The sequence below is a fragment of the Oryx dammah genome, unplaced genomic scaffold, assembly GCF_014754425.2.
Source record: "Oryx dammah isolate SB20612 unplaced genomic scaffold, SCBI_Odam_1.1 HiC_scaffold_3, whole genome shotgun sequence".
In the NCBI taxonomy this organism is placed as follows: domain Eukaryota; kingdom Metazoa; phylum Chordata; class Mammalia; order Artiodactyla; family Bovidae; genus Oryx; species Oryx dammah.
Window position 1 is genome coordinate 82598328 of NW_024070187.1, and position 25685 is coordinate 82624012.

The 25685-nt window shown below is 36.5% G+C and overlaps 1 protein-coding gene across 1 annotated transcript in view; it reads left to right on the forward strand.

Moving 5' to 3' along the window:
* Positions 1-25685, forward strand: part of STAP1 (signal transducing adaptor family member 1) — a 28643-nt gene continuing 2958 nt past the window's right edge. The window contains exons 1-6 of the mRNA XM_040238294.1: positions 1-162; positions 7651-7722; positions 13443-13556; positions 15588-15644; positions 19074-19246; positions 20889-21017. Coding sequence (XP_040094228.1) covers positions 43-162; positions 7651-7722; positions 13443-13556; positions 15588-15644; positions 19074-19246; positions 20889-21017 — 665 coding nt within the window. The 5' untranslated portion in view covers positions 1-42. The remainder of the gene's footprint in view (positions 163-7650; positions 7723-13442; positions 13557-15587; positions 15645-19073; positions 19247-20888; positions 21018-25685) is intronic.

Consider the following 25685-nt stretch of genomic DNA (forward strand, 5'->3'; position numbering starts at 1 on the left):
AACTGGATAAAGTTGAAACAAACCACACACCAACGAGAGGGTATGATGGCTAAGAAGCCCCCGAAACCAGCTCCTCGCAGGATCTTCCAAGAAAGGTCAAAGATTACTGCTCTACCCTTGTACTTTGAAGGTTTATTATTAGTTAAGCGGTCAGAATACCAGGTAAGTCCACAGATGATCATATTAAACTAGAAGCTTCTGTCTTAATATAAAATGTATTTTATGGTGACACGATGAAACAAAGGCCTTCTTGTTTCTGCTAAAATTGAACCTTCTTTCCTAAGAAATATGATCCCAATTTGCATAATTTAAATACAACATTCGGCTTGAACTCATATGTGTATATATATGAGTATTATGTATAATAATATAAGATTCTAATGTTAAGTCACTAATGTAAAAAAAATTCCTAAATTTCCAAAAAATGTATTTAAACATCACAGAAAAGTTTAGCTTAGAAGATAAAATGTTTAATATATATTTTCTATGCATGTACTACCATGCTTCCATGATGACATGTACTATTAAGATAAAATTATACTATTCCTGAAATTAAAACTTCTGCTCCTATCCTGTTTGATTGAAGTTTTTAAATAATGATCAAATTATTTTTTATGATAAACTTTTGAAAAAATTGGGACAATGATAAACTTGACAATGTTTAAGATTCTGTATAGTTAGTTATTTGTTCTAAGACGCTCTCAAGATAGTGATTTTAAAAGATGATACTTAGGGTGCTCTATGGGTAGGTGTATACTAAGCTACATAAATACATTCACTCTAACAAAATTCACAAAGCACTCTGTATTTTTTTAAACATAAAAATGAAAACATAATTAAGATCAGTGCTTTTGAAATACTAATTGTGGATAATTTGAAATGAATAAGACATAAACACAGAAGTGTCTGTGACTAAAGAAAAAAGAAATAATTAACTTAGGTCAAATTTTATGAAATGTTAACATTAACTGAAGCTAGAAAAAAATTAGGTTTTTGAGAAATGCCTTAAGAAATGTTTAATAATAAAAATATATTTTCTGAGGATTTATTAATGCTTACAGAAAATTTGTGTATGTAAAAATATCTGTAGCAGCACAATCATATTTCTTGTATATATAATCAGATCATTTAATATTGGAGAGGAAAGACATGGTAATTTGTATTTTGTTATGGGTGTTAACATGAATTAGTAATATCTGTTCAGTTACATGCCAGGAAAGGGGAGTTGGGAAAAAGAAATTTTTAGACTGTAATTTAAACTTGTCTATTTATTGAAATTTTTCCAAAGACTGTAATGACTGTTTCTGGTACTGGGTTCCCTTTAGTGTTTAAAAAGGGCATTCCATTGGTCTGGATAGTAGAAAAAACAAGGATTTTAGAGTGTCAGTAAAACATGTCTTTACCTAATGGTTTTGGCACTTATATTCTGTGATTTTATACACATTACTCAATTTCCTTGAGACTAAATTTCCTCAACTATAAAATGGAGAGAATATGACTTACCTCTCAAGGTATAAAGCCTGGGATACAGTCAGTGCTTAATCAATTCATTCATTTAAGTAGTGTTTATTTTGTGTTTCCTATGCACCAAACATCACACTCAGTTTCAGAGAATATGAATAAAATACAAAACCCCTACCTTTGTGAGGGTTAGGTTAGTCAGAAGTGATGACTCACTTCACTTACCTGAATGCCAGTCTAACTTTTCTTAGAAAGCATACTTTGAAATGGAAAGAATAAACTATAGGTGTAAATGTTTTGGAGGAAATTAACTTATGCTTCCACTTGAATTCATAGTAAAGTATCTTTTACTTATACATCAGAGAGAAGAGAGCAAGAGAACGACAGTAATGTCTACTAACAAGGTGGTTTCAAGGATTAAAGGGATAACAAATATAAAACACTTGCCTCATACTAGAGATTAGATTCATTCTCCTTCTATTTTATTATCACATTCTTATTAACATACGAAAATCAGTTTTTAATCCCGCTCAAAGGAGGGCCATGGTGATAATTAGATTGCTTGAAAACAGAAGCATTGATAGAAAGTTAATGAGAATATTGGGATTTCTAAACAAGTGGCAGCAAAGTGCCAAAGAATTTTTGAAAGGGAGGTGAACCAAAGGTATATAGAAGGTCTTCTTTGACAGGAGCACTTTTAAGAATTAAGGAGATTTGCCCTTAAGAAAATGTGCCAACATATACCATTTTAACCACAATTCCAAGAGTTCCATGGATCCGAGGTCAAGAACCCATAAAAGTACATAATTTTTATGGTGACAATGTGGGAAAATTTACTTAACCCACAACACTAGAATTCTGGATGATTAGATATATTAGATAATAAAAGCCATTGCTGCTGCTGCTGCTAAGTCGCTTCAGTCGTGTCTGACTCTGTGCGAACCCACAGATGGCAGCCCACCAGGCTCCCCCGTCCCTGGGATCCTCCAGGCAAGAACACTGGAGTGGGTTACCATTTCCTTCTCCAATGCATGAAAGTGAAAAGTGAAAGTGAAGTCACTCAGTCGTGTCTGACTCCCAGCAACCCCATGGACTGCAGATGATATCTTTTCATCTGTTTCCTGTTTTGTAAAATGGACAATTACTCTCTTGTATAACTGAATGGGTTGCTGTGATGATCAAATGGACTATATGAGTATATTTTCTTGAGGTGTTGACATGGGAGATATGTTAGGCTCTTAATGTCTTGTCTCTCTGGTCCTTATAGTAATTCTTCTGGGTAGAAATAATTTTATCCACTTCAAGATGGGTGAATTGTTGCTCACAGAGTTTGTGTTCAAAGGGCCTCGCCATAAAGAGCCCAGCTGGGATTTTATTGCAAAGCACTTGACATCATGCTGCCTTTCAAAAAAAATTCCATTTATTGGGTTTTTCAAGATTGGGGATGTCTAATCACTAGATTCTTCATCACACTGAGCTCAACAGTAAGCTCAGTAGACTTTCAAAAACACTTGTTTAATGAATGAAAATAATAGTCACCTTAGACTCTAAATACAAGGTCATCTAATGATAATGAAGCTAGTGATAAATTCAAAAGGCCCATTTCAGTATCTTTTCTTACTTCAGCAACTGAACACAAGTGACTGCTTAAAAATAAGACATCTTGTATTAAATGTATTTAATTCAAAAACAGGTCCTTCAAATTTAATTGTTACAATATTTATGTTATCTCTGTAGATATAAATATATACCTATATGTTGGTCATTACAATTGATATTTATAGATGACTTAAATTATACTAGTTTCCAGGAGCACTTCTCAGAAACTAAATCAAGACTATGACCTGCAGTTCTCTGCATACCGAATGTAAATTAGAAGTATTCTTAGGTTTGTGGCTGTGGTTGGTGTTCACAGACCCACTGATATTTATAATCTTCCTTTTCCTCCTGGCTGCCTTTTTCTCAACTCAGTGTCTTTTGTTCTTGCTTCTTCCCTCATTTAATAAACCCTCCTTTATCCTTTCTAAAAATCTATATGTTTATTTATCAGTAATGCTCCCATGTTTCCTTCATTAACTCTGCAATTCATACCATTCTATCATAACTGAACACCTCTATAATTTTTCTCAGAAGCATAGATGCATGTATGCATGTATATATAGAGGGAATGCAATAAACTTTGACTGCTGTTACTGATTTTAGTTTTTCTATCTTATGGTAGGTTAATACTGGTGAGGCTAATTAAGAAGATTAACAGAGTGGTAGACTTTGATACAGGCTTTTCTCTTGTTTTCTTTTCCTCCAGGAATCATAAAATCGGGTTTGGCCTTGATATTAGACGCCATACTTCGGTAAAACTACACAACCTCTGATTCAATTCTCTAACCAATATGCCTATATTCCAAACTCCTCCCTACTTCCTCACCCCCATCATAGTTCCAAAATATCATGTATCCTTGACTTGCTCTTGCATTAAGAGATTTCCTATTAGAGCAGAATGTAAAAGCCTTAGAGAGAGATGATTTTTTTTAAAGCTCCACAATAAAACTGAATTGTTTTATTATTTAATCTCAAGTCAATTCTGAGAAAATTCAAGTACTCTTTCAACAGAGTGACAATATACTTTCACAGTGTTTACCGAACACTGGGCTGATCGTAGACAGTATAGGTTAGCAACGTTTGAAACCAAATTTCTCAATGCAGTTTTCTATCTCTTTACTTAAGACCGTATGAAAGCATGATTTCATATAGGAATTACAATGAATTTCATTATTCTAGTTTACAAAATATCTTCTTCTTGTACAGAATCCCATAGAAAGAGATCTATTTTAGAGATTTTTAGATGCCACCACTGTTACACACCCATGCAAATTACCATGTGGAAAGATTGTTACTCTTATTAATAAATTCTATCAATATATGGATTCGACTCAAAGCTAAAACTGTGTTGACACTTTACCCCAGATTTAAGTAGTCTTTAGGATTTTTTTTAAAATTGATTTGGCTGTCTTGGGTCTTAGTTGCAGCACGTGGGATCGTCAATCTTCCTTCGGCATACGGGATTTTTTTTTAGTTGAAGTGTACAAACTCTTAGTTGCTGCATATGAGCTATTAGTTCCCCCACCACGGAATGAACCTCTGCCTATCCCTCTTGGAGACCCTCTGCCACATGGCAGGAACAGAGCAGAACATCCTCTCTGTGTGGTAGGCTGAGTTAAGAGATGACAGCAAGGGACTGAGCTGAGGACCCTGTCTCCCAGACTTACCTCTTAGATACTCAGTCCTACTCTCTGCAGAGGAGTAATTCTAGCAGTACCATGCAGGATAGACTGGAGAGCGAATGAAAGCAGCAGAGACACCAGGCAAAGGGTTACTTCAATGCCTTTAACTTTTTTTTTTATCCTATGTGAAAATAAGGAAATAAAAGACTTCTGATGGGGGCTGAAATTAAGGTTTATTCTGTTGCCTTATTAAACTGCTTGACTCCAAGATGTGTCAGGTATACATTGGCATCTGGATTTCAGACAAGAGGAAAAATCTCTTTGCGCAGTTTTACAATTGCTCCTTTGGGGACCATCTATTGGCTGATAACGTCAATCCTATGCCCTTTGGAATTGTTCTTTTCTTTGGTCATCAGTTATTGATTCAGGAAGCACCAGCAAGTTCATTACATTATGTTATAGCCCACTCTGTGTTGAGAGGTAGGATGAAGAAGAAAGAGCACAAGACTTGGACAGAGAAACTGTGCTCCAAGTTCTATCTCTGCCCCGATGTAGGTTGCTGCAGGACTACCATCAGTTTGTTCATTCCTCACTGTATACGCTCCCTTTGGAAATGTGACTTTTCTGCTCCTTCCATAAAGAGACTGAGTCTATTTTCCTGCCCCTTGAATCTAGATTGGGTCATGCTTTGATAAATGTGACAAAAGCAGAGAATCAGGCAGTACTTGCACTTTGGGTTTTGCCCTCTCTTGTCCCTGGGCATTCCTTCTGCCAGCATGGGAACAAGTCTAAGTTGCTTGCTGACTGGAAGATGAGACTGCATGGAGTGTGATTCCAGTTGTTTCAGTGGGGTGGTTTCTAGCCCCCCAAACCAATTCTTGATTCTCTTGGATATCAACTGGGTGTTCAACAATTCAGTTCAATTCTGATACTAATTACCTACTCAAATTTAGTGAAGACCCTACAGCTTAATTAACAGCTGAGTCCCACAAAACTATCTCCTACTTCAACCACTAGCCACAAGTCCCAGATCTCCTGTCCTTCTCACTGACTGGCTATAAATCAGGGTTCCCAGGACCCTTTCCCAAGATTTGACAATTTACTAGAATGGCTCACAGAATTCAGGAAAACACTGCTTACATTTACTGAAAAGGGAAACAAATGAACATCTAGATGAAGAGGTCGAGGTCTGGAAGGATCCAAAGCATGCGTGTTACTGTCTCTGTGCAGATGAGGTATACCACCCCTCTGGTATATGGAAGCTTATTAAATCTCGTCGTTCAAGAGTTTTTATAAAGCTTAACCTCTTCCTTCTTGGAGGTTGGTAGGTGGGGCTTAAAGCTCTAACCCTCTAATTATTTGTTCTTTTGGTGACTAGACCCATCCTGAAGCTATCTAGGGGTCCCATCCTAAATTACCACATTAGTAAAAATTCTGATACGATGTAAAGGGGTTCATTAGGAGTAACAAAAATACTTCTATTAGGAAATTCCAAGTGTTTTAGGATCTCTATACCAGGAACTCGGGAACAAAGACTAACTATATTTCTTATACTAACATACTCAGTCATTTTACAGTCCCAGCCAAGACCTCCAAGCAAGTGAATGAGGGCATCCTAGACCATTAAGTCATAGCCAAGTATACCTGGACCCAAAGTATCATCAGGCAGCCACAGGATGAGGAGAGAGAGAAAATGCTTGCTGTTTTAGTCCACTAAGTTTTAGGGTGGCTTGATATACAGGAAAAGCTAATATAGCACCTTATCAGCCATAAAGACAAAGTGAGAAAATAGTTCTATTAAGACCATGAGAAAGGTGATTGCTGTAATTCAGAATCAATTTAATCTTGAGCTTTCTGTGAGCCAAGGAAAATTAAAGCAAGATGGGTTATAGTGTCCCCATTATTTGAGAAAATTAAGTATATAAATTCTGAAGAAGTGACCAACGTTTTGCTGATCAGAAAAAGGCAAATGCTATGTCATTATTAACAAGATACAAAATACCATAACACGTAAGAGTGTCTTCACATTTATAAGCAAAAGAAAAAAATTCCTCATTTGATTTTGTTACGTTGATCCTCCATATAAGTCAAGATAATCTAACATCTGAAAACCCAGCTTAGTAAACCCTAAAGGAAGGAAAGATCAACATGTTCATAAAACTAACTGGTATTTTTCAAAACATATTTTTGCAAAGAGCTGGGTATAAAGGTAAGTACGTGTTTAGGATTTTTTTAAAAAATTCTTTAACCACTCCCCCCCAACTACCACGCTTGCCATTCTTTTGTAATACAGCCACTCTTCATAGAATGTTAAGTTCTTATCTAAATAGCCTTTCACTTGGTCAAGAGCCTTACTAGACTACTTAAATATTTTAAACTTAAAAAAAAATTTTTTCCTATAGAACTCACAATAAAGTGAATATGTTAATTATGAAATGTTAAGCACATAAATGTGAATTCAAATTTCAGCTTTGATTGTGTTATTTTTATCATTATCAATTGCTCGTATTTCGTTGATCTATATAAATATATTCTATTTATTGAACCTAAACTATGAGCCATGTACTATGCTAAGTGATCTATGTGTTTTAATTTGTTCAATCCTTTCAACTGTCTTGGAAGGTAGACATTAAATGCTTTGTTCTAACCTGATCCCTTGATTACAGGTGTAAGCTTTCATTGAAACTGCACAGAAAGTTGAGTCTTGAATCAATGAGGAAAGTTTTGGAAAATAACATATTTAAATACAAATCAAATTACATTTCTACTACATGCCACATACTAAAATTTGTAAAGGATTTATTGGAGGAATTAAATGTAAAATTAAGCCATAGAAGTAGGTTATTTATCTCAGGATAAAGAAGAACCATATATCACACAGAAATTAAGAAAGTTACAAAGGGAAATATCAACAGGAAAATAGTTGAGTATACATAATGAAATAATGGTTACAATTTCTTTCCTCCAGGAGTATAAGCATTACTGGACAGAGTTGAGAGGAACTACACTTTTCTTTTACACTGACAAAAAAAGTACAACAGTAAGTAGACATGTTCAGCTGATTCAATTTTTTTTCCAATAAATACTTTTCATATAGTATTCTATGATTCATTCTTGTCTGTTATTCATTTTCTGCCTTCTGAAAGTAAAGATGTGCTAATATAACCAATTGAAATAAGAACATTTATATCTGTGATCCATGGTAAAAACTTCCTGGGCAACTCAGAAGGTATTAACTCATGTTTTTAACTTTGCATTCTTTTCTTTCTGAGCCTGATAACAAAAACTTAGTTGAGAAGTGAAAATTTTAGCTAAACATCTGGATTCAAATTGCCTACTACCAAGTGATGGCTTTAATTTCCCCTACTTTTGGTCTTGCTGTAGCATGTATTTATAATCTAAAGGGAACTAGATGATCCCAAAGCCTGGTAACATAGAGTATGTCACAATTTAAATTTTCTAGAAAGACACAAACAAACCTTATGAGACAGGACTTTGAAGAGCTCAGTCATGAGGATAACAATAAAGAAATTCTGAGATTATTTATTTGTATTAATTCTAAATAATTGATTTATATTTCAATTTATCCACAAAAAATTGAAAATGGTGCATTTCATTTTTTCCACAAATAAAATGGAGCATTTAGTAGCAAATGCATGCCTACCTTGGAATGCTATGCTTATGAGATTTTATAATCCAATAACAATATAAATATTTTAGACCATGGATACAGTAGCCCACACTTCTAGAACATGGTTATCACATAACTAGATTGAATGAAAGATACAGAAGAATCTGTGTGATGTATCTTACCTGCAGGCATTTCAGCACCATTAATAATAGTAAGCTAACAAGAAGTCACTTAAAAAAACAAACAGAAAACAAACTTAAAATGGTCATCTTTTACCAGATTTCTGGATAGAGATAAGATTTATATAAAAGTGTTTTCAAATACCATAAAATAAATTTTAACAAAATTAATTTCTCTGTCTTGTCTTCAAATTCCCACTGATGTCAGTGAAAATAAAAGACCTTGGCCTAAACCTTGTACAATACATGTATGTGAGAGAGTTAATAGTTACTATTTACTTACTCCATGGCAACAGAGATACAACTTAGTGATTGGGATATGGTCTTTAGGTAGACTACCGGGGTTTTGTCCCAGCCCTGCTCCTGTTCATAGTGCCATTTTGGGATCTTGGGCTATTTACCTAACCCCTCTGTGTCTCAGTGTATCAGATAGGGTACTGGTAGGAAACAGATGACCTCTCATATTAGGTAATTCAAAGACAGTTTAATGAAGATACTATATTCAAAGTAGTGGACAGGAAGTAGGAAAACCACAAAGGATAGTACAGAACCTGAGGCTCTGTAACAGTGCCCCATTACCACACCCATGAGGAGAGGAAAGAGGAGAGTACTGAGAGAGCGGAAGACTGCCTTGAAAAGAATGTGATCTTTGACAGAGGAAGCAGTTGTACAGAGTAATAAACATCCGATCTCACTCTCCTTGTTCCTTTGATCTCCTGCCAGTGTTCACCAGTGTTCCAGCCCAACAGAAGTCAGAGGTGAAGGAAGCCCTTCATCTTGTCCAGAGAGTTCCTGCTCCTGGTGCACAGTGTTAGATGGTGAAGGAATAAAAATGACTCTAGAGGAGCAAATGAAAGATCTCCAACATAATCAGTTTCAAATCAAAATTAGGATGGAAACAGTAGCCCATCTCATAAAGTCCCCCCACCCCCGCCCAAATTAAATGCAATAGTAAATAAAAGGACTAAAGAGAGTCTAAAGACTCGAGTGTAGCTGGCATACAGTAAGCATTTAAGCATTTTACATGTATTGTCTCACTTAATTTTCACAACCACCCTGCAGAGTAGGTACTATTTTAATCCCAACTTTCTAGATGAGAATTGTCAAATTTAAGATTAAAAAATTTATACATGATCAGAAAGCTAAATGAAAGGAGTATAACCCAGATCTTGTTCTTGAGCCAGCATTCTTAACCATGACCCATGAAGAGACTGTGGAATAATGAAATTCTGTGGAATCACTTGTTAAAAGAGGATGCAGACTTTTGGGGAATTTTTTCAGTGATAGTTTAGGAGAAAGCACAGAGATAGAACAAATGAGATCTGTAGATACTTAGCCTGTAAGAAGGGAATAAAAGCAATGGCAAATCTAGAAAGTGTATTAAAAAGCAGAGACATTATTTTGCTGACAAAGGTCCATATAGTGAACACTATGGTTTTTCCAGTAGTCATGTACAGATGTGAGTTTGACAGTAAAAAAGGCTGAGTGCCAAATAACTGATGCCTTCAAACTGTGATGTTGGAGAAGACTCTGGAGAGTCCTTTGGACAGCAAAGAGATAAACTAGTCAATCCTAAAGGAAATCAGTCCTGAATATTCATTGGAAGGACTGATGCTGAAGCTGAAGCTCCAATACTTTGACCACCTGATACAAAGAGCTGACTCAGTAGAAAACATCCTGATGCTGGGAAAGGTTAAAGGCAGGAGGAGAAGGGGGCAATAGAGGATGAGATAGTTGGATGGCATCATCGACTCAATTGACATGAGTTTGAGCAAACTTCAGGAAATGGTGAAGGACAGGGAAGCCTGGCTTGTCCATGGGGTCACAGTCAGACACAACTGAGTGATTGAACAAGAAGAAGGGAAGAATTTAAAGCTGCCTTTAAATATTTGAAAGACTGTCAGGGGTCATGTGAAAGAGTCACTGAATCTGTTTAGTGTTATTCCAGGGGAGAGGGACTAGTTCCCATGGATGGAAGTTGTCTAGGGAAAAACTAGCTTAATACAAGAAAAACCTTGCCACAGGCAGAGCTGCAGAGGATGTAAGTTTCATGTTGTTCAAGATGTTCCAACACAGGCTGGATGGCTGCATGGAGGAATACGCTGGGGGAGATTCAAGCATCAGAGGGCAGCTAGATTAGACAGATGGCCACTAAGGGTCTTTCAATACTACAATTGAAAACAAAAGATAGACTCCTTTCTTCTAATCAGTAGATAAGCTTATGATACTTTATCTAACTGCACCATTTCTTCCTCTGTTGCTTCCTCCTTTAGCTTTAGATAATTTATCAGAAAAAGATTCTGTGTAATTTAAAAATTTTGTCCCCCTTCCCTTATACCTCCGCTTCTATTTTTAATTGTTTTTTGTTCATTGAAGATAAATAGATCAACCCAGACTTACCCTCAACCATATCAATACAGGAATAACTGGAAAAAAATTCATTTCCTTATTTTTATGCCTTACCTTAGTCAGAAAACAAGAATAAGTATACTTACAAGAATAAAATAAAATAAGTTACATTGGGCACAACAGAGAGGAAAGTAAAGGAAATAAAAAGAAGTCAAGAATGAGGGGCATTTAGCAAGAATTATAACTAATATAATAATAGCTAATAACATTAGAGATGGTAGTAATCTTTCAGACATTGCAGAGCACGTCTGGTCAGCTGCATTCAGACCAGACCACATAGACCAACTGCTCAGAAGGAATGTTTTTATTATACTAGAATAAGATAGAAATGTCTTAATAGGATCCTTATAACCAGCAGCATGTCAATCCTGAATATTCATTTGAAGACTGATGCTGAAGCTGAAGCTCCTACACTTTGGCCACCTGATGCAAACAGTGACTCATTGGAAAAGATCCTGATACTGGGAAAGATTGAGGGCAGGGAGAGAAGGGAGTGACAAAGGATGAGACGGTTCAGTGGCATTACTGATTCAGTGGACATGAGTTTGAGAAAACTCTGGAAGACAGTGAAGGACAGGGAAGCCTGGCATGCTGTAGTCCATGGGGTTGCAAAGAGTCTTAACACAACTGAGTGACTGAACTGAACCAGTAGCATTTGGTAAATGCTGAACAATGGCTTTCCAGAAAAAATTATATATGAACATATATATTTATTTTAGATATTACCGATACAGAGAATGTGTAATACATAGTAAAAAAGTAAAATACATACTTTACTAGCTTCCATATAGGCAATTAATTCTCACAGAATACTTTCACTGATTTTTTTGAACCTGTATCTGTAGCCAATTATTATTCAATTATGATTGGACAAATGGAGTTGTTTTCCAATCTGCTGTTTCCTTAATATTTTTATTGTCACTAAATATTATATTTGACACGAATGTTGGCCAATGTTTTTGTTTACATTAATGAGTAGGAGGCAAGCAAAGCAATAATTATGTATGTAAGAACATCACCCATTTGTCAATGATGTGAGCAACATCTTTGTTGAGTGAGATAATGATTTTAGAATTATGGAAGAATATTTTGTCATTTTTTGTTCTGTTTACAATGAAAAAGCTTGAGAAACATCAAACTTTAAAATTTCATCTGCAGTACTGACATTTTCCCCTTCATTTTCTGAAGTTTAGATCAGCAAACTGTGGTCTTTGAGCTAAATTTAGCCTATGGCCTGTTTTTGTATAGTCTATGAGCTAAGAATACTTTTCACATTTTTAAAGTGTTGTTTAAAAAAACAAGCATTTGTAACAAAAACTATATGGACCACAAAGCCTAAAACATATCCTATTTAGCCTTTGTAGAAAAAGTTTGTGGGCCCCTTGGACAATTAACAAAATAAAACCTAAATCAAACCTTAATTTGTTGTTGTTTAGTCGCTCAGTTATGTCTGACTCTTTTGAAACACCATGGACTGTAGCCCACCAGTTTCCTCTGTCCATGGGATTTTCCAGGCAAGAATACTATAGTGGGCTGCCATTTCCTTCTCCAGGGGATCTTCCCAACCCAGGATTGAACCTGAATCTCTGGCACTGCAGGCAGATTCTTTACTGCTGAGCCACCAGTAAGGTTTGCCAATTTTCATGGTGTAAAAACTCCCACCATGACTAATTTCACCCTATTGATATTATTTCAACTGTACATGGGGTTGGAAAGAAAGGTTCATCAGCACATCATCATAGTACGTTTATAGCATTTTCACTACATAGAAATATAAATAAATACAAGAGTACAGAGAATGCTATATTTTGCTGCTGCTGCTGCTGTGTCGCTTCAGTTGTGTCCGACTCTGTGCGACCCCATAGATGGCAGCCCACAGGCTCCCCCGTCCCTGGGATTCTCCAGGCAAGAACATTGGAGTGGGTTGCCATTTCCTTCTCCAATGCATGAAAGTGAAAAGTGAAAGTGAAGTCGCTCAGTCGTGTCCAACTGTTCACGACCCCATGGACTGCAGCCTACCAGGCTCCTCCGTCCATGGGATTTCCCAGGCAAGGGTACTGGAGTAGGGTGCCATTGCCTTCTCCTGCTATATATTAGGGTTGGCCAAAAAAGTTCTTTCACATTTTTCTGTAAACATGAAAAACCTGAACAAACATTTTGGCCAACTGGATAGTAATATAACTAGGAAAACAGGAGTTTTGAATTTTAATTACCTTTGTTGCTAATATGACTTATTTAATTTTATGTTTATATAATTTAATTTTTAATAATGGCTATGCTTAACAATTCACCTGCAAAATTCCTGAAAATTTCTCAACTGGCTTTCTCAAGTATGAGCCAGTTGAGTCCACCACCACATAATACATTTTCCAATGCCTTCTGGGTTGGGAAGGGGTGCCACGCATAGCTGAAAGCCAGGATACCATAGCAAGTACAAATAAGTTGAAATGAAGATATTATTTATTTTCCTTCCAGCTAGAATTAATATCAATATATATTATTTATGAAGTAATTTAATCAGATTTCCCTTTATCTTTGCAGTACGTTGACAAGTTAGATATAATAGACCTTACATGCCTTACTGATCAGAATTCAACTGAAAAGAACTGTGTAAAATTTACCCTTGTTTTGCCAAAAGAGGACGTACAATTGAAGGTGAGTGAGAAATTAGTCTAAAACAAGTTATAGTTATAAATAGCATTCACCACTTCAAAATGTTAAAAGGAATTAAAGAGGAATTATGTGAGGAACATCGAGTCCTATATTTTGTTAACATTTCTTGTCTTTTGCCAAGAACCACAGTTTTCTAAATAAGGATTTGAAAGAGCACATTCCCTGTTTAGTATACAGGCACACTGAAACCATATACTTCTGTCCTCTGGCAAAGTCAGAAATCCATCTCACCTGGTGTTTTTAGAAAGTTGTTCTTGAATTGGCATCTAAGAACTCAGCATTCACTGAGTTCCCAGAGGATTCTAGGACATGTCCAACATGATATATGTTTGGAACCACTGAAGTAGACAAACTCATATTTCACAAAATTGACATTCTGCTAGGCAAATGGCCTATGTTAATCAAGAATACCAGTGTAAAGAAAAGCCAAAGAAATACTGGACACCTGTTCACATTTATGGAGACTATGAAGTCAGAACAACTAAATGCAAAGTGTGATTCTGGATTGGATACTGGATCAGAAAACAAAAGCTATAAAGAACCATTAGAAAAATGAATGAGAATTGTTATATATACTCAATTTGTGAAATATGGACTTAATCTTGTAAAACTCTAAACTCTACACAGGCAGAGATGTTTGTTAAACTTACCACTGTATACCAGTACCTATATAGGAAAAGGTTTTTATTCTTGAATTGACATTGAAAGTGAGCCAGTGAAAAGTCAACCGACAACTGCAACATGGAGAATTAACTTGCAATTGAATAAAATGTAGTTGGATTTAATCTTCAAAGCGCTGGTCCTTTAGCTTCAGTGTACCAGAAATCACTTGTACTCAGGAAATGTGAGGTCCCATTCCCAAGCCTCTGAATCTGCGTTTTAAGCAAGCTCCCTGGATAATTCTGATGTGGCATTTAGAGTGTAACCTTGGAGTCAGATGCCCAGATTTGAACTCTGGCTGTTTCATTTGTTAGTGTGTAATTATAGGCAACTTACTTAACCTCTTTATTGCCTTGGTTTCTTCATCCAGAAGTAAGTCTTAACTCAGATGTAACCCTCTTACTGAGGCCTACCTGGACCACTTTATTAAAATTGCTGCTGTTTTCCCTCTCCCCTCACCACTAATGGCGTTCCCGATCTCTCTTAGTCTTGCTCTACTTTTTATTTTCTTATTTATTTCCACTTGAAGTTAAAACATTTACTCACAATTATGTTTAGTATTTATTCCTTACTAGAACCTAAACTTTCTGACAATAAGGAGTTTTGTTTTAGTCTTGGGTGTAAACTAGGATATAAAAGTGCCTAGTACTTAAAGACACTCAATGAGTATCTGTTAAATGAATAAATCTGTAAAATGAAAAATTTTTTTAAAGTCATTTTTTGCACAATTGCCATGACTAAATCAGTTAATATAGCTGAAATGCTTAGAACAGTAGCTGACACTTAATAATAAGCACTTAATAAATGTTGGCTGTATCAGTAATATTTAGAGCTAAGAACTGGAAGCTTTTAAGGTAACTTACTACTTGGTTGCCTCAAACTTAAAGCCAATCAGTGTTAAATATCAATAGGGGGAGTAACTGTGAACTGACAACTGCAGAAATAAGTGTGCTAACACTGACATTTTTCAAATTAAATAAATATGTGCAATTTTACTTGTTTAATAAGCAAGCAAATTAAAGCTATGTATTTCTGTCTTCTGACAAAAGAAAATGGTATGGAAATATTTCATAACAAATACACAATAATGGTTCTAAGCAAAAAGGAAATTGAATTATTGCTTAACTGATTTTAAGTGGTTTAAAAAATACTTGACTTTTTAAAACCTTGTGCTTCAATAGAAGACTATGCATTTTGTCAATCTTGCTCGGTTTTGAGGGCTTACATATTTGGGGTCTTATAAAACAGTCATGTGAAATTCTAAAGTTATTCTAAGTTAACAAAAGTATTAGTGTTCATAGTTGTTCATGTCTTTCCCTCTTTGTCCTTAACTGTTTTTGTCTTCATCTTTAGACAGAGAATACAGAAAGTGGGGAAGAATGGAGAGGCTTCATTCTTACAGTAACAGAGGTAGGAAGGACATTTTTGATTGACGTGCTCATTCAACAAATACTTACTGACTGAACACTTACTATGAGCCATGATGACTGAAGGGATTGATGTTATAGTAATTGAAAAGTACAGATATAAACCTTTACACTTACTCATGAACTTTTTATTTTTAGTGGGTGAATGAAAAGGAGAAAATAAGCAAGAAAACAAACAAGAAAATTTAAAATTGTGATAACCTTTATGAAGAAAATCAACAGGGCAATGATTCTAGCTGGTGAATAACAGGTGGTCAGGGAGATCTACTTTTCAGTTTTATCCTCTGGACACAGTGGTCCTTTGTATATTCTGATATTCAGAGCAAAATGGCATCTTCTAAAATATTTTCCATCTCCTTTTTATTCATTTAATACATATTTATATGCAGAGATGGATTTTATTTACGTGCTGTGCTCAGTTGCTCAGCTACATCTGACTTTTTGCAGCCCTGTGGACTGTAGCCTGCCAGGTTCCTTTGTTCATGGAATTTTCCAGGCAAGAATACTAGAGTGGGGTGCCATTTCCTATTCCAGGGGGTCTTCCCAATCTAGAGATGGAACCCATGTCTCTGTTGTCTCCTGCATTGTCAGGCAGATTCTTTACCACTGGGAAGCCCCAGATTTTATGAATAACATAGACAATATTATAGAGATTTCTTTGGAAGGAATGATGCTAAAGCCGAAACTCCAGTACTTTGGCCACCTCATGCGAAGAGTTGACTCACTGGAAAAGACTCTGATGCTGGGAGGGATTGGGGGCAGGAGGAGAAGGGGACGACAGAGGATGAGATGGCTGGATGGCATCATTGACTCGATGGACGTGAGTCTGAGTGGACTCCGGGAGTTGGTGATGGACAGGGAGGCCTGGCGTGCTGCGATTCATGGGCTCGCAAAGAGTCGAACACGACTGAGCGACTGAACTGAACTGAACTGATGACAGGGACAGACTATCAAAATGAAAAGTGACCTTTCAACATTTTTTTAGTGAGTCTTAAGACAAAGGGAAGCTTATCTGTTCAACTCTGTGGCATCTTATCTGAGACAAACAGTAAGATCTACCTACGAACAGTTATAGTCAACTGTTGCAGCAAGATAAATACCATTATTTTAAATAAATCACTAAGAAATATGAGGTATTTGAAAACCAATTCCCTTAAGGGCACCATGTTTTCTAACACTCTTAGTGGACGTGAAAACTTCCCATGTTTGTTAGGGTCAGATAAAGACAGACTTTATCCAAAGTTAGTTTCTTCACATGAAATAAGCACTGCACTTTCAGCCAAAAACAAACAAAAGTTGGAGGTTCAACTACCACATAGGAAAGTCACAGAAAGCTAGAAGAGTAGGATTGTTAGAGATGTAAAAGGAGTATTGACTTGAGTGGGGGAGAAACTCTTTGGGGAACTGCATTCCTTCCCTCTGTTGTAGAAAGTCACTATTGTGTGTGTGGTCTGGCACTTCTTATACTGGAGTACAATATCCCAAAGGTATGTGGTTAGGCATCAAGGAATACACTAAAACTACTAGGAAAAAACTTGGGTTACATTTTTCCTAGAATACTATATTTGATGTTTTGGCACAAAATGTTTTTTTTTTTTAGTTTTTCCCCTGGGGTAAGGATAAAAAGGCGAAGAGTTGACTCATTGGAAAAGACTCTGATGCTGGGAGGGATTGGGGGCAGGAGGAGAAGGGGACAACAGAGGATGAGATGGCTGGATGGCATCACTGACTCGATGGACCTGAGTCTGAGTGAACTCTGGGAGCTGGTGATGGACAGGGAGGCCTGATGTGCTGTGATTCATGGGGTTGCCAAGAGTCGGACACAACTGAGAGACTGAACTGGACTGGACTGGAAGGATAAAAAGCATTGTTTTTTAATTAAAATGTGCAGAATTAAAATAAAATTCATGTGAACTTTCAAAAGGTGACAGTTTGCCTCAAATGTTGTGCTCTATGGTAGTGGTTTAGTTGCTAAGTCATGTCTGACTCTTGTGACCCTGTGGACTGTAGCTCTCCAGGCTCTTCTGTCTATGGGATTTTCCAAGCAAGAATCCTGGAGTGGGTTGCCATTTCCTCCTCCAGGTCTTCCCAATCCAGGGATCAAACCTACATCTCCTCCTGTATTGCAAGCGGATTCTTTACCACTGAGCCACCAGTTGTGCACAATGTTCCCAGGTCACTCTGTGTATACATTCATACCATACTGTCGTTAGGGCAACTTTAGTAAAAGTTTCAGGAACATAGTCTATAGTTGGAAGTGCAGAGACATTGCTTTTGAATTAAACTGGAGTTTGAATCCTGGCTCCTCAAACTTTCTAGCTATGTGACCCTGGACTAGTTATTTAATCTTTCTGAGCCCTTTTTTTTTTCTTTAATTTGTAAAGTAGGAATAGCAATGTCTATCTTGTAGCATTGCTGTGAGGATTTACAATAGCATGATGCTTGGGGCATAACAGTCAATTAATAAGGGACAGCCATTTCATCAGTTTTTCCTCATTCTATTTTTTTTTTCTGGATTGATATAGAAGGGAATGCCTTACTGATATTTAGTTATTCAGAAGAATACTCTTTAAGATTCATTAGATAATGTGTAAACAGAAAATGAAGTTCTAGTGTTTTCTTCCCACACTCCAAAGAACTTTCTTATACACACCCTGGAAAGTGTGTACTCTACTCTGGAGCTCAAAATGATAATCAGACACAGCTGATTATTTAGGCTAGGTAGTTTCACATAAAGAAAAACATTCTATCATTTAGATGATAACTTCCAAGAGTACATAGCTGGTCATAACGAAGCCTAAATCAGGGGTATGAATATAGCTAAGGTGAATATAGATGACTCAATCCAAACACATTCTAGAAAAGCTATTAAAAACAAGTTATTAAAAAACCTTAGTAGGTAGAGCAGTATCATAATTCTAATGTGTGAGTGAAAATTCAAAATATAAACACAAATACATCAAAAATATGGATCTCTAATTGCTGATTCTCAGTCATTTAACAAATATTTCTCTCAACCCCATTTGCCATATGGCTGGGGTTACCTTTGGGGTTACCTTTCCAGGTTACCTTTGAGACAGCTGGGCAACTTGCAGGTGCTCTGGGACATCCCTGGCAGTGAGATCCAGTGAGCTCAGAATAAAAAAAATGAGAGGTTTGTTGTTACTTGAATCAGCTTGTAGTGCCAGGTACACTTTGGTTTGGACCAGACCAAAAGGAATGTTTCTTGGAAGAACAAACTAGTTGGTTTAGAGGCGGTTCTAAGACACTAAGATCCTCTATTCATGATCCTCTCCTTCCATCTCTGTTAGGTAACTGAGGCTTCTTAGGACTAGAATAGGCTCATCATTGCTAAAACCAGTTAGTTACTTGGCTGCCTTTCTTGTTTGCCTACTGCTTTAATTGGTTTCAGCTGTCAGTTCCCCTACATGTGCCACTCCTTCCTGGGCAAGTAATTAGACTGCATGAAGTCCTAGAGAAAGAAAAGAAAAGGAGGATTGAGACAGAGCGGACACCAAGCTCATCTCCAGAAAAAGGGAAGCAACCATTTGAAGATTATGAGGATGTACTGAACCCTATGCCAGCGTAAGTGCACCATGAACTCCAGTTTACTTATTAGGTTGTTAAAAGTTTCTAGTTATCAAGGACAGCTAGTCATTGGACTCATTAAACCAGGAACAATAACTGTCCTATGGATATACAGTATATCTCTGAGCTCTTGAGTTCAAGCCACATTTCCTCTTCTATGTTGTATCAACAAAATGCAGACTTGAACTAAGTTTCTTACCACAGAGGAAATCCCCTTCCACCCACACCTTTAGACTAGATTTTTTTTTTCCAAAGAACAAACCTAAATAAAAATTCTATGTAGAAGGAAGGAAAAGATGTTTTTTCACCATGAAACTCTATGATTGACTGAGTTTCTATCAGGAAATTGGACCAAAGATTCAAGCTACCTGAACGTTTTCCTCAATGGGTCAATCAGTGACTAGTCTTGAGCTTGTACTTTGAGGAAGACACCATGTGAAATGGGCAAAGTGTTATTGGAGATGAAAAGGCACAGAACATCCTAACATCAGTAACAGTCTACATTAGTTTTTTAACTTCTTATATTGTTGAAAGTGTGACTAAGGCTGTGAACTCTGGAGTTTAGGTTTTCTTGTCAATGAAACCTGTCCTGGTACCATCTTTGACATCAGGTTCTGACATGTATTCCAACTGTACTACAACCACTGAAAACTGCTAGCCATTCTCTTAGCTGAAACCAGGATTAATAGGTTAAAAGTCACATAGACTGCTTTTTCTTTTGCTCAATGAAACAAATAATACATGTTTATTACAGATAAATAAAAAGAAGATTAAACTCACTCCTTGTCCCACCTCTCAGAAACACTTTTTCAATATCTTGGTGTGTTGCTTATGAGTTAAATTTTTTTTCTGTTGAAAAACCAGACTTTTCAGTGACTACAATATTTACTATAAGTCCAAAAGAACTGAAGTGCTTTCTACAAAATTTTACACATAAAAATGCTACCAAGGCCATTAAAACCCATATTATACCAAAGAAGTGAATTCAGACAAACCCTTAAGTATGTTATTTAAAAGAGATCATACAACAAAACAAACTATATGTGTATATATATATATTTTTTTTCTTTTTATAACTTTGAATTTTGTATTGGTGTACAGCTGATTAACAACGTTGTGATAGTTTTAGGTCGACAGCAAAGGGACTCAGCCATACATATACATGTATTCATTCTCCCTCAGACTCCCCTCCCATCCAGGCTGTCCTCAGCAGACGTAGCAGTATAGTACACTTCCTATGCTATACTATATATATATTTTGTATCCCTGTAAAGAAAACACCAACAATTATTATTTATCTAAGAGCTTATTATAAACTGAAACTGGAAATATATTATCTTAGACTTTCAATTGGTAATGGTAAATATATACTGATCAGTAGATAACTCTTCAGGTCTTCATTGTTTAAAAATAAAGGCTTTGGAGGAATGAAGGAAGCAGTGCCTTAAGTATTATATCCACATACTCCCAGTGGCACAGGCTTGTAATAATAGTAATTATATCACATTAACTGTAATAATAAAACTGGAAATGGTAATAAAAGTTAATAAATGTAGTTCTTAAGAGTTATTTTAGTAGCATCTTTACAAGTAATGATCTTCATCAGTTAAAAACAATTTTTTTAATCTCACCTCTGTAGATGTTTTTACTCAGTGTCCCGGAAAGAAGCAACTGAGATGCTCGAGAAGAACCCTTCCATGGGAAATATGATCCTGAGGCCTGGCAGTGACAGCAGAAATTACTCCATCACCATCCGACAGGAGATAGAGTATGTTTAATTTAAAAATGTATGGAATTGTTAAAAACATGATTATCACTTTAGAAAGCAGTCATACAAGTTCAGATCTGCATCTGCTGTGTGCTTCATTGGGGATAAACATTTGAACACAAGAATAGGGAGGGAATGTTATATAAACAATGCTAGTCAAAACTAGTATTTGTGGTAGGGAAGAACAGTGAACAAATTACTTTGGTCCTGGATATAGTTCTATTATTCATTCACTCACTCATTTCAAGAAATATTGAGCAACTGTAAGCCAAGTGATACTCTAGATACTGAGGATACAGCAGTGAACAAAATCTTTGGTTTAAGGGATGCCCTAAGTCACAAAGCTGAACCCAGGTCCATGGCGTGGTGGCTCTTGAGACTGTCTCTTACCTGTGTAGCATCTGATCAAGCCAGTGACTGGATGGAGCCACTCTTACCTAGGAGCCAACTCTCAGGTTGGGGGTGTGGGAGAAAGTAGAGGCAGGTCCTGGCCCTTCTCCAGCAGTTCATGAACTTGGCATAGAGCTTAGAATTGTTAGCATCGAATCTGAAGCTGTGACTGAAATATTTCAAATCCTAGTTGTGACCAGTCAAACACTCCATCATATCTGTCCACCTCTCTCCAAATGCACTCCCCACCCCCAACCAGTCCTTCGAAGGTGCACACTCTGAGTTACTCTCTCTTTCTCCATGTGTTTGTCCCTCAATTATCACACAGCATTGTTTTATGTTTTTAAGTTTTAAAGAAATGATGTATAATACTCACCAACCTACAGCTTCATGTTTACCCTGAGGACATAATTTTGGATTAGTCCATATTGTTACTTGGAGATCTTGTCCTCTTGTAGGTCAATATTTAACTCATCTTTAATGCTCTTCAATAATATTTTATAAATTTTTAATACAGTACTGCATATTTATTGTTGGATTTTATTCTGAGTCATCTTAAGGTTTTCTAAATAAAATATTAAAAATTCGAAAAAAATAATTCTTACTTAGAAAAAAACTTTATCTCACAGATTTTTTAAAAGAGAAATATAATCTAACTATTTGAAAGTTAAATTAGATCACATAAGTGAATAATTTTTTTCTTTCATACTCTTGGTTAGGTTGAGTGTTTGATTCATTTACATATGAACCCTGTGCTGCCATTCTGCATGAAAGGAACAAAATCCTGAGATCTAATGGCTCTTCAAAGACTGTAGCAAGATCTTTTTTAGTGTGGTCTAAATTAGTCCAACTTTCAATTTGCATTTTCCATATGAGTGAGCTATGAGAAAGAACAGAGCTTTCTGTTGTAAATATGGGTTGTGACCGAATGCAATGAGTTTCTATTCTTAGGATATGGATTAAATGTGACAGTTTTCATTCATATTATATTTAAGTTACATTTAACCTCATTAGAAAAAGTCTGGAAAATGAGTTCATATCAAAATTACCTAAGTTTAATTTTAGTAAACATACTTGTAATTTAAATTCATACAGAAATTCATGCTTATATAGCTGATGGTCATAAGAACATTTCATAAAACTGACTTTCTCTCCACTCTCAAGAAAAGTTGCTACCTAGAAAGCAAGGAGTAAGGTAGAATAGTCAAAGCAGAGTATTTTAACGTAAGAGTCAGTATGTGGTATTCAGGCTTTGGGAATAGTTTATACTTGATGAAAGTGCCTAGGAAAAATTTTAACTGTTTTTGCACAAGTATTCCTTAAGAGCCAGATATATCTATGATGTAAAGGATTATTATATGTGTTCTCTAATGTCTCAAAATAAGTCTTTTAGGATGCCTGGATTTAATATCTTGTTTAACAGGTCATCTAATTTTAAATATAGCAATAATAGAGAGCAGTAGAAGTTAGGTCTGTTAGATTGTAGCTCTTAATGTAAAGACTTTGGCTGAAATCTAGACTATTAGGAAGCACCTGTGTTACCCACAAAACCAATTCACTCTCTTGCAGGTTGTAGGAGAAATGTTCTTTCAGCCATGCAAGTTTGGACCCCTGTGTCTGATAAAACGCTAGCTGAAAAGGACAAGTTGGTTTACAAAGCCATACTTGAAAGTAAAATTATCTCCATCTCTTAATAAGTCAACTGTGGGGGGAAAGATTATAGTTCTCAGGAAGAAACAAAAGTCATTCAGTGGTAACTTATGAGATGACTCCTCTCTTGACATAAGATATCATCCACCTTCACTCAGCCCAGTGATGTGTGAATTCATAAGACATAAAGCTATTCTTACAAGCGTCACAATTTGGTTTTGTTTTCTCAGAATTGTTATGAGTACATGGCAAGTCAGAAGTATAAACTCTTTTGGAAGCCATTAGCAAGAAAGCAATAGAAAATATTTACCCCAAATTCATTCCTCTGCAAAATTTTGGGTCAGAAGCTAAGATTTTATAGCCACACTTAAGGCCACACATTCTTTTTTAAAACACAGTTACTGCTTTTATGAGGTTAAAATCAGGACACCTCAGTAGAGTAAATTTAACTATCTAGTTTTTTTTTTTTCTTCCTATCCCTTTATTCCTTTGGAAAAACAAAATATGCAAGCAAAGCACAGTTCTGAAATAAGTAAAAACTCAAGTGACTTCAGTTCAGTTCAGTCCCTCAGTCGTGTCCGACTCTCTGTGACCCCATGAATTGCAGCACGCCAGGCCTCCCTGTTCATCACCATCTCCCGGAGTTCACTCAGACTCACGTCCATCAAGTCAGTGATGCCGTCCAGCCATCTCATCCTCGGTCGTCCCCTTCTCCTCCTGCCCCCAATCCCTCCCAGCATCAGAGTCTTTTCCAATGAGTCAACTCTTCTCATGATGTGGCCAAAGTACTGGAGTTTCAGCTTTAGCATCATTCCTTCCAAAGAAATCCAAGGGTTGATCTCCTTCAGAATGGACTGGTTGGATCTCCTTGCAGTCCAAGGGACTCTCAAGAGTCTTCTCCAACACCACAGTTCAAAAGCATCAATTCTTCGGTGCTCAGCCTTCTTCACAGTCCAACTCTCACATCCATACATGACCACAGGAAAAACCATAGCCTTGACTAGACAGACCTTAGTTGGCAAAGTAATGTCTCTGCTTTTGGATATACTATCTAGGTTGGTCAAGGAGTAAGCATCTTTTAAATTCATGGCTGCAGTCACCATCTGCAGTGATTTTGGAGCCCCCCAAAAATAAAAGTCTGACATTGTTTCCACTGTTTCCCCATCTATTTCCCATAAAGTGATGGGACCAGATGCCATGATCTTCGTTTTCTGAATGCTGAGTTTTAAGCCAACTTTTTTGCTCTCCTCTTTCATTTTCATCAAGAGGCTTTTTAGCTCCTCTTCACTTTCTGCCGTAAGGGTGGAGTCATCCGCATATCTGAGGTTATTGATATTTCTCCCTGCAATCTTGATCCCAGCTTGTGTTTCTTCCAGTCCAGCGTTTCTCATGATGTACTCTGCATAGAAGTTAAATGAGCAGGGTGACAATATACAGCCTTGACGAACTCCTTTGCCTATTTGGAACCAGTCTATTGTTCCATGTCCAGTTCTAACTGTTGCTTCTTGACCTGCATACAGATTTCTCAAGAGGCAGGTTAGGTGGTCTGGTATTCCCATCTCTTTCAGAATTTTCCACAATTTATTGTGATCCACACAGTCAAAGGCTTTGGCATAGTCAATAAAGCAGAAATAGATGTTTTTCTGGAACTCTCTTGCTTTTTTGATGACCCAGCAAATGTTGGCAATTTGATCTCTGGTTCCTCTGCCTTTTCTAAAACCAGCTTGAACATCAGGGAGTTCACAGTTCACGTATTGCTGAAGCCATTTTTGGCCTTAGAACTTGGTCTTACTAGTTAAAAGTGCCAAGAGGCTCTTAACTTTTGCTGCTTTTCCTCCCACAACTTTACCAGGGATGATAATGATGATGGTGATGATGCTATGATGGTTATTATTAACAGCAACAATTGCTATCCCAACTTATGCGGTACATTTGTGGGTGTTGAGTGTTTGACAAAATCTTCCTTCAAGCACAATACAAACCGAGACAGTATTTTCCATGTTTTACAAGCGAAGAAGCTGAGACTGACAGAAACTAAGTTAAAACAATGCATTTTAAAAAGCAGTAAAAAAAAAAAAATTAAAAAAAAAAACAGCTATAATTTACTGAGTGTTTACATGTTACAGACACTGTACTACGGATTTTTCAAACATTAATTCATAACAGCACTGTGAAGAAAGGCATTACCATTGACATTATATAGATGAAGAAATGAGACTCAAAGAGTTCACACAACTGAACCAGAATTTGAATCTAGATAAAGGCCATGCCCTTCAAGATTTCTGTCAGTCTTCCAAGAAATAATAATCACTTATTTCATAGGAATAAAGGAATTGCAGCTGTAATTGGTGAGGGTTTTCAGAAGTATGATTAAAAAGATCTTTCATGTAGGGATAAAGATAAAGCCAGAGTCAGACACCCTAAAAGATGGTATTTGTAGGATCTCCTCTGTCGAGAAGCTTCCTTCACCAGCCTCTGACTGATTCCTCCTGAAGGTTCAGCACTAGGGAATACACTTTTCCCCCCTTAGGAGGGAAGAGGGTTAAGTTTTATCATATGTTTTTAGAATACAGCTTTAGAAATAAGCCATTGGAAACAATTGTTAGCTGTTTTCTAATATAATACTCA